This window comes from Hemicordylus capensis, chromosome 2, assembly GCF_027244095.1.
Source record: "Hemicordylus capensis ecotype Gifberg chromosome 2, rHemCap1.1.pri, whole genome shotgun sequence".
NCBI lineage: Eukaryota > Metazoa > Chordata > Lepidosauria > Squamata > Cordylidae > Hemicordylus > Hemicordylus capensis.
Genome location: NC_069658.1, coordinates 216,740,890 through 216,755,942, shown reverse-complemented (window position 1 = coordinate 216,755,942; position 15,053 = coordinate 216,740,890). Strand labels below are relative to the sequence as shown.

The 15,053-nt window shown below is 47.7% G+C and overlaps 1 protein-coding gene across 2 annotated transcripts in view; it reads right to left on the bottom strand.

Annotated features, from left to right (window-relative positions):
* Positions 1–14,657, bottom strand: part of FSD1 (fibronectin type III and SPRY domain containing 1) — a 35,228-nt gene extending 20,571 nt beyond the window's left edge. The window contains exons 1-5 of one of the 2 annotated variants that reach the window (XM_053292486.1): positions 14,639–14,657; positions 4,695–4,790; positions 3,466–3,597; positions 2,264–2,365; positions 51–73 (exon numbers count right to left, since the gene is read on the bottom strand). In XM_053292486.1, coding sequence (XP_053148461.1) covers positions 51–73; positions 2,264–2,365; positions 3,466–3,597; positions 4,695–4,712 — 275 coding nt within the window. In that variant the 5' untranslated portion in view covers positions 4,713–4,790; positions 14,639–14,657. Of the gene's footprint in view, positions 1–50; positions 74–2,263; positions 2,366–3,465; positions 3,598–4,694; positions 4,791–6,602; positions 6,870–14,638 lie in introns of those variants that run through there. The other variant, XM_053292485.1, reaches the window with a different exon arrangement.
* Positions 14,658–15,053: the final 396 nt, after the last annotated feature.

Here is a 15,053-nt window from a genome sequence, read left to right as displayed (position 1 = left end):
TGGCGCTGCCTTTCTCAGAGGGAGAAAGAGGTTTGCGATGTGTGGCGTACCTGTCCTTGATTTGCTTAGCAGCCTTCCAAGCAGCACGACAGAAGCGGCAGAAAAGAGATGAAAGAGAAAAAGAAAGGGGGGGGGGGTTGCAAGAAGGAGTCATAAGCATCAGTTTGCAGTGGGAAGCATCACTAAAGCATTGTCCTTTGCAATCCAGCGCAGGTGACATTTTAAATAAAGGATAACAGACAAATGATCTTTGCTTAAATTAGGAGAGCTGGTCTTGTGGGTAGCAAGCATGAATTGTCCCCTGTGCTAAGCAGGGTCTGCCCTAGGATGGAAACGAATGGGAGGCTACATGTGTGAGCACTGTAAGATATCCCCCTGAGGGTATAGGGCTGTAGCTCAGTGAGAAAGCATCTTCATGCTTGCGTGCAGAAGGTTCCAAGCTTCCTATGAGTTCCTAAGTGCATATCCCACTCTTATTCCAAGACACTCAGGGCGGTGTTGTTGCAGAACTCTCTCTTCCCTCTTTTATCCTCACAGCAACCTTGTAAGGTAGGCCAGGCTGAGAACAGGGGGAACTGGCCCAAGAACACTCAGCAAACTTTGTGGCTGAGCAGACATTTGCGCACATTTCTACATGTCCCAGAATTATTAACTAACGATTCGTACATATTATTATTACTATTGCAAGGAAGCAGACTTAGTCTAGACTGAAGGTGGAAATTCTGAGCTGTTCTCCTTTGCTGAAGGTTTTCAGATGGTTGTTTCTAGCAGACTCCTGCAATGAGCAGGGGGTTGGACTAGAAGACCTCCAAGGCCCCTTCCCACTCTAAACATTCTACAATCCTGTGATGATCATCTCTCTCTCTCTCTCTCTCTCTCTCTCTCTCTCTCTCTCTCTCTCTCTCTCTGAAAGAGCTGGAAACTTTATGATCCTCATCAAAGGGTAACTGAAGCACCAGTGGAAGGTACCAGCAGACTCAGCAGATGTATCAGTGATGAAAAAAAAAAAAGATGAAGGGAGGAAAAACCTAAGGAGGCAAAAAAAAATCACACACCCAAACTGCCCCCATGTTAGTCAATGGGGCAGAATGTTTGTGGGCTCAGTGTGCAGTTAACAGACAACCAGAGGGGCAAAGCCAATAGAACTCTGAGGTAAGGAGGGAGGCAAGCAGGATTTCAACCCAAAGAGTGGGACATTTCTCAGCTTGAAGAATACAGATGCAAGCCCTTCTGCTTCTGAGGGAGAAAGGTGCCTAAAACTCTTTTCTTTTCCAACCTATCTGTTTGGCCTGGCCTTTCAGGGTTTTAATTAGCTTTAATTGTTTTAATACTGTAACCTGGTTTTCAGGGTTTTTTAATTGTTCTGATTGTTTAATTGTTTTTATGATGTTGTAATTGTTAACTGATGTTTTATATTGTTTATATTTCTGTTTTAACTGTTACTGGTTTTAATGGTTTTGTTTTAATTGTAAACCACCCTGAGCCACTTTGGAAGGGCAGTATAAAAATTGAATAAACAAACAAACAAACAAACAAACAAACAAACAAACCAGCCATTTTACAGCTTTGGTATTTCCGAGGGTGTTGAAAAGGAGCTGGGGCTGAACACCAATGCCTCCCACAGCAAACAAAAACCCAAAAAACCAAAACCAAAAACCAAAAACAAACAACCCAGGAAGCAGAAAAAAATAATAAAAGGGACTCCTGTCTTGTTTCAAACTTTTGTTTTCCCACCATGCTCAGACACAGGCGGCCCATACCCACCAGGGATGCAATTTGACATTTTGCTGTGGGTCCATACTTGTGACACACACACCCCTACAGCTACAAATATTTATATACTGCTTTTCAACCCATGTTTCCAAAGCAGTTTACATAGAGAAATAAAAACTAAAAATGTGATAGGCCCCCGTCCCCAAAGAGCTCACAATCTAAAGAAGAAACATAAGACAGTCACCAGCAACAGCCACTGGAGGGATGCTGTGCTGGGGGTGGAGAGGGCTACAGCCGTAAGGACAGGGAAACCCCACAAGTCATTCCAACTGTGCATATATTATTCTTATTGTTCTGGGAAATGTAGAAATGCATGCAACTCAAGTCTATTTGCATATCTGGCTCTGTTTTGCATATCTGGGTCTGTTTTGCATATCTGGGTCTGTTTTGCATATGTCCCGCAAGGTCTGCACACACACACACACCTCCCCGCCAGCTCTGCACCTGCCCTCCCCTCGAAAGAGGTGCTGCCAGCAAGGCGCTCCATTACCTGGTTGAAATCGTGGTTGTCAGCCGCCTGCAGTGTCTGGTTGGCCGTCTCCAGCAGCTCCTCCGAACTCTCCAGGGCTTTCGTGCAGGCAGCCAGCTGATTCTGAGGCAGAAGGCAGACAGAGTGGAAAAGGGGTGGGGGGCTTTACAGCAAAGATTTCTGACTGAGGCTTCATTTTAGCCAGAAAAAAATCCGATATGAGAATAAACAAGAATGCTTCTGGGCATGTGCAGAGTGCACTGCCCTCACTATAGTATAGTTGTGGTGTGAACAAATGACTAGAGAGGAGCATAACATCCCTGCCCCCCCACCTTGGCCCCTCCCATTCCCCTTTCTCTCTTGCCAGAAGAATGCAAATTGTATGTTCCTTGGGGCAGGGTCTTTTTTTGGCAGACAGAAGGCAGACAGAGGGTGGGGGGGGCTTTACAGCAAAAATTTCTGACTGAGGCTTCATTTTAGCCAGAAAAAAATCCAATATGAGAATAAACAAGAATGCTTCTGGGCATGTGCAGAGTGCACTGCCCTCACTATAGTGTAGTTATGGTGTGAACAAATGACTAGAGAGGAGCATAACATCCCTGCCCCCCTACCTTGGCCCCTCCTATTCCCCTTTCTCTTTTGCCAGAAGAATGCAAAGTGTATGTTCCTTGGGGCAGGGTCTTTTTTTGGCTTGTTGTTATTTATTTATTTATTTATTTAGAATATTACTATCCTGCTTTTCAACCACGGGAAGAAAAAAAGTGCTGTTAAGAGCTTTCCATGTATGTCTATATGGTGCTTTATCATTTGAGTTATTTTCATTTCATGATTGCTCACTTTGATATCCTGCCTTTCTTCTGAGGCAGGACAGCAGGCTGGGAATTTACCCTGCTTTACAACCCTGTGAGGTAGGACAAGGGTGTGTGAATTGCCCCAGGTCAACCAGTGAGTTTCATGGCAAACTCTAGTCTCCCTCATTCAAGCCCACCACTTTAACCCAGGGGTTCTCCAGTGCGGCTTGCCAAATGTTGGACTACAACTCCCAGCACCCTGTTGGACTACAGCTCCCATTCAGACCTGAGAACAGGCAACAGGAGGAGAACAGCGACTACTTCCCATCATGCCGTATTTCCAGGCTTGCTGGGAAGCCTCTGGGTGGCCACTGAGATCACCCCACCAGGCAGCCGGGCAATTCTCACACGCTTAGAGACCCACTTCCTCACCTGCAGCTCATAGGTCCGGCTGGCTCGGTCCTGCTTAATTTTCATGAGCATCCCTTCTTTGAGTTCATCCAGCAAGGTGTTCAGTGACAGGAACTCGGCTTCGAGGTCTTGCTGCACCCTGTCTGAATTGGCCTGATGGGAGTGAACAGAAGAGCGGGAGAAACCAGAGACATTTCTCAGTGGGTGGGTATTGGACCACACATAGGACGTCATCAACCACCCTCTACACATATGACTGATGACTCATTTCTTTAGTATCTGATGTATTACCCGCCCAGCCTGTCATATTCTTGAAAGTCCAGTGTGCAGGGTAAGACAAATGCTTGTGAAGTTAATGCCCATAATTTGTATCTGCTTACAAAGATGTGCCTTTCCTTTCCACTCATTGGCATGGTGTGGAAAATGACTCAAAGTAGTAATGTAATTTCATGGGAGAGGAGAGATGGTCTTGTGGTAGCAAGCATGAAAGGTCCCCTTAGCTAAGCAGGGTCCACCCTGGTTGCATGCGAATGGGAGACTAGAAGTGTGAGCGCTGGAAGATATTGCCCTCAGGAGATGGAGCTGCTTTGGGAAGAGCAGAAGGTTCCAAGTTCCCTCCCTGGCAGCATCTCCAAGATAGGACTGAGAGAGAATCCTGCCTGCAACCTTGGAGAAGCTGCTGCCAGTCTGTGAAGACAATACTGAGCTAGATAGACCAAGGGTCTGACTCAGTATATGGCAGCTTCCTATGTTCCTATGTGGACTCCTCTGAGTAATTTGTCTCATCATGTCAGCCTTATTTTCATTATTTTAATTTTTATTACAATTGCATTGTTGTAGTTATTACTGTTGTACAACATTAGCAAGCAGAAGATCTTGGAGTTTCAGAAAGCAATTCAGGGGGAACAGTGATTAGCCATTAAGGGAGCCTCCTTGGACAGAAGCACTCTATCTCAATACAGAGATTGCTGGTGACATGCACTAGGGAAGGGCTGGTACCTTCAGCTCCTACTTGTGGGCTTCCTGGAGGCATCTGGATGACAGAACAGAAGTGGCCAACAGAAGGCCTGCTGCTGGACTACAACTCCCAGCACTTCCTGCCACAGTTACAGGGGATGATGGGAGTTGTAGTCCAGCAGTCGGGAAGCCTCAGGTTGGGCACCCTGAGATAGAACCTTGGTTTTATCCTGCACTTCTTCTTTGGTAAGGGTCTGCCCAGCATTTCTCCTACAAGCGGAGTCCCACATTACCTCTACGTTCTGGAGCATCTGCTTGAGGACATAAATGAAATTCTGGATCTCCTCATTCTTCACGGCAAGGGTAGTGATGATCTTCCGCAGAGAATCCTGTAGAAACAGCACCTGGTGTTTACTGTTACTGTTATTTTTAAGAAAATGTGTATGCCACTTTTCAGCAAGGGGCACCCTTGGCCTGGTTTCCTTCTACGGCCTGCATTTCACCCAGGGCAAAGTGGAGAAGGCGCCCCATTGTAAACCGAGCCAGTGTTTGCCAAAGCTCCACCACAGAACCTGATGCCAATATGATGAGGCTGGCCCCTGGAATATTGTCAAGAGTGCCTTTGATCATGTACAGAGTGCATTTCTCCTCACCACAAAGTAAATACTGCCACTTTTACATCTCTATTGGTGTGTAGTACTAGAATAATTCCAAGTCACAGAATGTGGGCAGCTTTTCAACCCCAGCACCTCTCTTTGGAAATTAATTTAAAAAGTGTCTGAAGACTCAACTCTTTACCCAGGCTTTTGAACTTTTAGATTGTTTATTGACTTGTTTTAAACTGTTTTTAGCATTTAATTGATTTTAATGTTTTGTTTGGTGTTTTGTTGTGAACCGCCCTGAGACCTTGGTTTAGGGCGGTATACAAATACGTTAAATAAATAAATAATTAAATAAATAATTGCAGGTAAACCACCAAAGAGACGGTGATCTGCTTCCTACCTATTTCAATCCATTTCTACTAGCTTTCGGTTGCTCCTGAGGACAGGACTAAAAACTATGGGCTGAAAGAAAGCAGATTTAGGATAGACAATAGGAAGAATTTCCTGACTGTATGAGCTGTTGGACAGTGGAACAGTCTGCCTCATGCAGTGGTGGGCTCTCTCCTTCACTGGAGGTTTCCAAACAGAGGCTGGATGGCCACCTCTCAGGGATGCTGAAGCAGGTTCCTGCACTGAGCAGGGGGTTGGACTAGAAGACCTACCAGGTCCCTTCCAGCTCTAGGATAGTTTGTGAGTGATTTATAACTCACCACCATCTGAATTCATGACAGAGGCTTTGCACTATTTAAAACTGCCTCAAGACAAACAAAACCTGATACAGTTTAAAAAAGAAAATTTCAGACAAGCTTACCAAAAGATGCAATTCCTTTGCTTTTTAAATATTTTTAATCAGTTTCCTCCGCACACATCTACTGGCTTTGCCCTAATTGCCACCAAGGTGCTCGAACTGTGTTAGACTCACTGCAAGGTGCACACCCCTATGATGGAATGCACCCTCCAAACCAAACTCTTCCCGCTCATAGAAAACTAGCATGGCAGTGTTAGACTAGACTGAATCCCGCTGAAATGTTAGTTTTCTATGTGTAGGGATTTTTTAAAAAAAATGTTTAACTTTTGGTAAGAGGGGGCGGCCAAGCATCTGAGCAGCCCAGATTCAGCCCAGTTTGGCAGCATCCGTAAGGACAAGCCCCCCCCACTTCTCCAATTGCCACTCCTCCTCCTCTCCTCCCCCAAACTCAAAAAGTCCAGCATCCATTAGAAAGTGCTTTGGGGATGTTCTGCTGCTGCTGCTGGTTGGCAGCCGAGTCCTAGAAGCACCACCATTCCTCCAGCAGGTATGCTCACCGGGGAGAGATGCTTGTCCTCCGACAAAGCCCCACCCCTGCCCTCCTACCTGCTGAGCCCTGCGGCTCTTCCCCCCCCCCCCCGCGCCGCCAGAAATGAAACCAAGGGATGACAAAGCACTGAGAGGAGAAGGATGTGGACAGGAGCAAAGACGCAGCCAACAGCAAAAGGCTTAGAAGTTGCCCCAGGCCCTGACGTGTGTCCAAGCAGCTCTGAGCATCTCTCCATCCCCTGGTCCAGCTGCTGCTGCTGCAGCATCTTCTCTGCCTGCATCCCTCCCATCAGCATCTTTACCTTGTGGTCTCCCATCTTCGGAGCTCTGTGGCCAGACGCGCCTTTGGAGAGGGAGGCCCAGCGGTTGTTTCCTCGGGGAAGGACCCGGAAGGCTGCGAGGCGAGGCTACCTTCCCTCGGAGGAGAGCCGGTCCTGAGGTAGCCCTCCCTTTTGTGGAATTTAACAAAGCTGATGGGGTGGGGTGCGGGGGGGAAGCTTCGCAACTTGCTGGCCTTCCTCTGTGCGCAGCTGCGAAGGCATGCTGGGAAATGCAGTCCAGAAGGAGAGAGGCGCTAGCTAGAGAAAATCAGGGCGACAAAGGAGAACAGGCGGGAACAAAGGAATGCGCTCCGAGAGAAGGTTGCTGGTGTGTGGGAAGGAGGGGCCGCGATCGCTGTTACTCCTGAGGGCAGGACAAGAACCGGGGGGTTGATGAAAAGACAAGGAAGCAGGTTTAGGCTGGACATTAGGAGGACTTTCCCAACTGTAAGAGCTGTTGGACAGTGGAACAGCCTGACTCATGACGTGATCGGCTCTCCTTCGCTGCGGGTATTGCAAACAGAGGCTGGGCGGCCATCAGTTAGGGATGCTGGGGCAGATTCCTGCAATGAGCAGGGGGCAGGGGGACTAAAAGACCTCCTTGGCTCCTTCCAGCTCCCACAATCCAGAATTCTATGTGTTGGGTAGGGATTCATTCCAAGCGGACCTTTTTCCAGAGCTGAAATGAGGAACAGGGTTTTTTTCAGCCCAGGAAAGTGTACCTCTGAACATGGACTGAATGCTTCCCAGCTGTAAAGGCGGGGCGGGAACCAAACAAACCAGCTCTCATTCTGTAGGATTAAGAGCTTCCTGCAGACAGAGGGAGACTTAATCCCATTGCCTCTGAATGCAGAAATAATCATAATAATAGTGGGCTTGGCAACTCTGATTGGAGCTATTCCTGGAGATTTTTTTCCTCCCAATATTGCCCCCCCCCCCGTTTTTCACAATATCAAGTCATTAACATCTTCAAAACTGCTTTCAAGAGTCACCTAGAGATTGATGTTGATTAATGATGATGACTATGATTATGATGGCTGGCATAAATTACATAAATTTGTAGCCAATGCAACACTGATTTTCAAAAAGGGATCCAGGGGGAATCTGGGAAATTGCAGGCCTTAGTTTAACCTCTGTATGAATCAAATTGATGGAAAGTATTCTCAAGGATAAACTTATCAAGCATATAGAGGAACGGGCCTTGCTATTACTACAACTACTACAACTATGGATATTTATATACTGCCCTTCAACCAAAGTCCTCAAAGCAGTTTACATATACAAATAAATAATACATAAATAAGATGGCCCCCTGTCCCCAAAGGGCTCACAGTCTAAAAGAGAAACATAAGACAGACGCCAGCAATAGCCACTGGAGGGATGCTGTGCTGGGGATGGATAGGGCCAGTTGCTCTCCCCCTGCTAAATAAAGAGAATCGCCACTTTAAAAAGATGCCTCTTTGCTCAGTTAGCAGGGGAGAATGCTGTGAATGGGAGAATGGCTTCTGCAAGGGCAAGTTTGCCTCACTAACCTTTTGGAGTTCTTTGAGAGTGTCAACAGACATGTGGATAAAGGGGATCCAATTGATATAGAGACTGTTGCCACAACCACCTTAACCCAGCCCGTGGCAGCCCAGCCTGGGTTAGGCTGGTCCCCGCAGATCCCAACGCTTCCCACCCGCCAAACCTTCCTAAACAACCTGGCTGTTAGCCAAGGTTAAGGGTGCAATCACATCCTTAATGTGGATGCTGTGTATCGTGTGACGGGGGAATCCCCCAATGCAACAATAGGGAGGAGAGCTGGTCTTGTGGTAGCAAGCATGACTTGTCCCCATAGCTAAGCAGGGTCTGCCCTGGTTGCATCTGAATGGGAGACTTGATGTGTGAGCACTGCAAGATATTCCCTTCAGGGGATGAAGCCGCTCTGGGAAGAGCAGAAGGTTCCAAGTTCCCTCCCTGGCAGCATCTCCAAGATACGGCTGAGAGAGACTCCTGCCTGTAACCTTGGAGAAGCCGCTGCCAGTCTGTGAAGACAATACTGAGCTAGATAGACCAGTGGTCTGACTCAGTATATGGCAGTTTCCTATGTTTCCTATGTGGGGTGATTGGAGACCAAACTACAAGTTCTGGCCCCAGATCCCTCTGCCCCGCTCTGTGTTTCACAGAGCAGGGCTGCTCAAGCGGGAGCACTGAGCACACTCCCACCACCAAGCCTTGGGTCACCTGCGGGGAAGGTCCCACCCAGTGGCGGAGGGAGGCTGGTGGCAGCCCGTGTTCAGCCGCCACCGTGGCCCCCTGGCCCCGCCCCCGCGCCTGACATCAGAGGCAGGGGCTGGCTAGCCACACCTCCACCTCTGACATCAGAGGCAGGGGCTTCTGCATTGGCAGCGGGACCAGGAGCTGCTCTCCCTGCCTTTAAAAGGCAAGGAGAGTCACTCTGGCCGTGCTGCCAATGCAGTGCGGGCCGATTTTTGCCCCAAACAGGGCCGTGCTTCCTGTTTGGGAGCGAAATAATGCCCCCAGCGTCGGACATCAGACGTGGGTGTGTGTGTGTCTGGGGCACAGCCTGGGTTCTTTGAACCTGTTCACCCAATGGTGGCTCCCCCCCTGGTCCTGGCACTGCCCCCCCCCCCACTCTTGGTGATCGTGAGAATCGCCCCATTGGATATCTGGTCTTTCAAAATGCCTTTGGCCAGGTTAGAACATAAGAACAGCCCTGCTGGATCAGGCCCAAGAAGGCCCATCTAGCCCAGCATCCTGTTTCACACAGTGGCCCTCCAGATGCTGCTGAAAGCCACAGGCAGGAGTTGAGGGCGTGCCCTCTCTCCTGCTGTGACTCCCCTGCAACTGGTACTCAGAGGCATCCTGTCTTGGAGGCTGGAGATGGCCTGTAGCCCTCCGACTAGTAGCCGTTGAGAAACCTCTCCTCTATGAAGTGATCCAAACCCCTCTTCAAGCCATCCAGGTTGTTGGCTGTCACCACATCTTGTGGCAGAGAATTCCACAGGTGGATTATGCATTGTGTGAAAAAGTACTTCTGTTTGATGGTCCTAGATTTCATGGCAATTGGCCTTTTTCACAGCTGCCCCACATTGAGTTGCCACTTTCAACGAGCTGTCCACCATGACCCCAAGATCCCTCTCCTGGTCAGTCACCAACAGCTCAGATCCCATCAGCATATACTTGAATTTGGGGTACTTTGTCCCAATGTGCATCACTTTACACTTGCCAACATTGAACCGCATTTGCCATTTTGTCACCCACTAACCCAGTTTGGCGAGATCCTTTTGGAGCTCCTCACAATCCATTTGGGATTTCACTACCTGAAAGAGTTTAGTGCCATCTGCAAATCTGGCCACCTCGCCGATTACCTCCATTTCTAGATCATTTATGAATAAATTAAATTTCCTCATCAAATACTCTTGAGAAAACTTAATATTCATGGAATAAGGGAACAGGTTCATGTGTGGCTTGGTAACTGGTTGAAGGACAGAAAGCAGAAGGTAGGAATAAATGGACAGTTCTCTAAATGGAGGGAAGTAAGAAGTGGGGTCCCCCAGGGATCTGTATTGGGACCAGTGCTTTTTAGCCTACTTTCCAGTAGGCTTATGAGATCACCCGGCATTCCGTGTGTGTGTGTCTCCGTGTGTGTCCCCATTAACTTTGCAATGCCAGGACCAATTTCGACCAAATCCGTATAATTGTAGAGACACCACAATGGTGTTGTTTGTGATGATGTCATCCACCCCGATTCAAGATGGCAGACGTGTGAATGTTTGAGGTGCAAGTGGGCTAACTTGTGGACCGCCTAACCAATTTGAACCAAATTTGATACAGCTTTAGGGACACATAGGGACACCTCAATGATGTAGTTTGTGATGATGTCACCCACCCCGATTCAAGATGGCGGATGCGTAAACGTTTGAGGTGCAAATGGGCTAAGTTGTGGACTGTCTAACTGATTTGAACCAAAGTCTGTACAATTGTAGTGAGTGACACATAGGGACATATTAATGGTGTAGTCTGTGATGATATCGTGCTCCCCAATCCAAAATGGTGGATGTGTGAACATTTGAGGCGCATGAGGGCTAACTTGAGGACTGCCCAACTGATTTGAACCAAATTTGGTACAGGTGTAGTGAGTGACACACAGGGACACTTCAATGGCATGGTTGGCGATGATGTCATCCACCCCAATTCAAGATGGCGGACGCATGAACATTTGAGGCCCAATTGGGCTAACATGTCAACTGCCTAACTGATTTGAACCAAATTTGCTACATGTGTAGGGATACATAGGGACGGCTCAAGGAGACAGTTTGTAGTGATGCTATGCACCCGGATTCAAGATGGTGGACAACTGAACATTTGAGGTGCAAGTGGAAATTGATTCGGACCAAATTTGGTACAGTTGTAGGGACATATATAGACACCTCAATGACATAGTTTGTGATGATGTCATCCACCCCAATTCAAGATGGCGGACGCATGAACATTTGAGGCCCAATTGGGCTAACATGTCAACTGCCTAACTGATTTGAACCAAATTTGCTACACATGTAGGGATACATAGGGATGGCTCAAGGAGACAGTTTGTAGTGATGCTATGCACCCGGATTCAAGATGGTGGACAACTGAACATTTGAGGTGCAAGTGGAAATTGATTCGGACCAAATTTGGTACAGTTGTAGGGACATATATAGACACCTCAATGACATAGTTTGTGATGATGTCATCCATCCCAATTCAAGATGGTGGACACATGAACATTTGAGGCAAAAGTGGGCTAACTTGTGAACCGCCTAACCAATTTGGACCAGATTTAGCCTAGTTGTAGGGATAGTGAAAGGAAAGCAGACAGATTAGTTCTTACTAGAACAACTTGGTAATTTATTCATAAATGATCTAGAAGCAGGGGTAAGCAGTGAGGTGGCCAAATTTGCAGATGGCACTAAACTATTTAGGGTAGTGAATTCCAAAAGAGATTGTGAGGAGCTCCAAAAGGATCTCTCCAAACTGGGTGAGTTGGCAACAAAATGGCAAATGTGGTTCAATGTAAGCAAGTGTAAAGTAATGCATATTGAGGCAACCCCCGCCCCCAATTTCACATATATGCTGATGGTATCTGAGCTGTCAGTGTCTGACCAGGAGAGGGTTCTTGGGGTTGTGGTGGAGAGCTCATTGAAAGTGTCGACTCATTTTGTGGCAGCTGTGAAAAAGACCAGTTCCATGCTAGGGACCATTAGGAAGGGGATTGAAAATAAAAACACAAGTATTATAATTCCCTTATACAAATCTATGGTGTGACCACATTTGGAATACTGCGTGAAGTTCTGGTCACCCTATCTTAAGATGGACATTGTAGAACTGGAAAAGGTACAGAGGAGGGCAACCAAGATGATCAGGAGCCTGGAGCATCTTCCTTATGAGGCAAGGCTACAACACCTGGGGTTTTTTAGTTTAGAAAAAGGATGACTGAAGGGTAACGTGTTAGGGGTCTACAAAATTATGCATGGTGTGGAGCGAGTGGATAGAGAGAATTTTTTCCCTCTCTCTCTCATAACACTAGAACCAGGGGTCATTCCATGAAACTGATTGCCAATAAATTTAGGACTGACAAAAGTATGTCCATCTTCACACAAGGCATAATTAAACTATGGAATTCTCTGCCACAAGATGTGGTGACAGCCACCAGCCTGGATGGCTTTAAGATGGGCTTAGATGAATTCATGGAGGGCAAATCTATTAATGGCTACTAGTCTGGCGGCTATGGGCCACCTCCAGCCTCAGAGGCAAGATGCCTCTAAATACCAGTTGCAGGGGAGCAACAGCAGGAAAGAGGGTATGCCGTCACCTCTTGCCTGTGTGCTTCCCAGAGGCATCTGGGTGGCTACTGTGGGAAACAGGATGCTGGACGAGATAGACCTTGGGCCTGACCCAGCAGGGCTGTTCTTCTGTTCTTGCCCTCCAGCTGTTTTTGAACTACAACTCCCACCATCCCCAGCCCCAATAAGCTGGGGATGATGGGAGTTGTAGTTCAACAACAGCTGGAGGGCCAAGGTTCCCCACTCCTGTTCTAAGGAATTAACATCCAGACTGCGTCCTGTGTGTGCTTACTTGAAAGTAAACCCCACTGTGCTCAGGCTTTCTTACTCCCAAGAAAGGATGCAGAGACTGGAGATGAGGACAGTGGCAGATCACCTGCTCTGCATGCAGAAGGTCCCAGGTTCAATCCCTGACAGCTTCTCCAGGTAAGGCTGGGAAAAATCCTGTTTTAAAACCTGGGGAGCTGTTGCCAGTTAGTGTAGACAGTACTGAGCAAGATGGACCGAGTACCTGACTCAGAAGGTAGTCTCCTATGTTCCCGTGTTCCTAACTGCAGCTTTATAGGGCAACTTTATGCATATTTATCTAAGGAAGTCAGTCCAGGCATGTTCAATTGGACTTACCGCTTTATAAAATCATGCATGGTGTGGAGAAAGTTGACAGAGAGAAATCCTTTCCTCTCACACACAACACTAGAACAAGGGGGCATCTGATGAAATTGATGGCCAGGAAATCTAGGACTGGCAAAAGGAAGCACTTTTTCACACAATGCATAAGTAACACATGGAATTCTCTGCCACAGGATGAGCATTCCAGCCTGAGTGGCTTTAAGAGGGGCTCAGACAATTTCATGGAGGACAGGTCTATCAATCGCTACTAGACTTGAAGGCTATAGGTCACCTCCAGCCTCAGAGGCAAGATGCCTCTAAATACCAGTTGCAGGGGAGAGGGCATGCTCTCAGCTCTTGCCTGTGGGCTTCTCAGAGACAACGGGTGGGCCACTGTGTGAAACAGGATGCTGGACTAGATAGGCCTTGGGCCTGATCCAGCAGGACTGCTCTTCTATTCTTATGGTAAGTGTGCTGTAGTCTTAGAAATGCGCCTAGGCTATGGTTACTTCCTTCCAATCCCTCTCCTGGCCACATGGGGGTGCTCTAAGCCCGTAGGTGGCCCAGCGGCATTCTGAACTTGACCACTAGGTGTCCTTCCTGCCCAAGTATCACCATTAACTGCATAAGCACACTTCTTTCTTATGCTTTCCAGAGAGTCACTTCACATGTTCAGGTGCCAGACACCAGGTCTCAGTCCATAGAGCTGGGAGATCCCACCTTGGCTTGATTCAGAATTGAGCTGTTGTACTTTTGCAAAGACCTCTGGGAGGTTAAACGACCCTCGCCTTTTCCTGTCTGTTTGCTTGTGATGTTGGCCCACGGATGGTACCTTGCACATTGTGATACATCATATTTCTCTCTGGAAATTGTAGTCCAACAGTCCTCCTCCATAAGGATGTTTTTCTTTTAATGGTTTAACAGAGGAGAGCTGATCTTGTGGTAGTAAGCATGAATTGTCCTCTTTGCTAAGCAGTGTCTGCCCTGGTTTGCATTTGGATGGGAGACTACATGTGAGCGCTGCAAGATCTTCATCTTAGGGGATGGGGAGGATGCTCTGTGAGGAACCCCTGCCTGCTTGCATGCAGAAGGTTCTAGGCTCCCTCCCTGGCAGCATCTCCAAGACAGGGCTGAGAGAGACTCCTGCCTGCAGGCTTGGAGAAGCCTCTGCCAGTCTGTATAGACAGTTCTGAGCAAGATGGACCCTATTGTCTGACTCAGTATTATTATTATTATTTATTCAGTTTCTATACCGCCCTTCCAAAAATGGCTCAGGGTTAGGGAAATAATAAATAAATAAGATGGATCCCTGTCCCCAAAGGGCTCACAATCTAAGAAGAAACATAAGCTAGACACCAGCAACAGTCACTGGAGGGATACTGTGCTGGGGGTGGATAGGGCCAGTTGCTCTCCCCCTGCTCAATAAAGAGAATCACCACATTAAATGGTGCCTCTTTGCCCAGTTAGCAGGGGAAGTTAGCAGTATATGGCAACTTCCTGGGTTCCTGTGTAAAATTAGCTGGTGGGCCAAGCTAATCGGCAGTGCCTGATTTTAGAGGCTGAATGCCGCCTCCTGCCACCTACCTCTGTGAAATTCCATTCCGCATGGCATGGGTTTTGCAGGAAAGGAAAGGTGAGAATAATGCAAAATCAAGGTCACACAGAGGGACGCGGCACCCATCCAGGGCCCAGAGGCTTCTGCTAAGCTCTCATTTTGTTGTAACCAGAAGAGACAGATCCAGCCTGCAGGGTCTATTTATCTTGATTAGGCAAGTGTTCCGGCATCATTTTTCAAACTGCCGGATCAATCAGGGAGCTGGTCGAGGAGGGGAAATCAAGGCTTAATTTGAAGCAGGAATGAGTGGCAGAAGCCGCAGCTGAGCCCTGGAACTGGGAATGACCAAGCAAATGAGAGAGTGATGTCCCACAGCATATGCAGAGTGTCCTTGCTTCACTGCTGAGTGATCCACAGGGTGCCAAAGGGGGTTGTTTTTAAAAA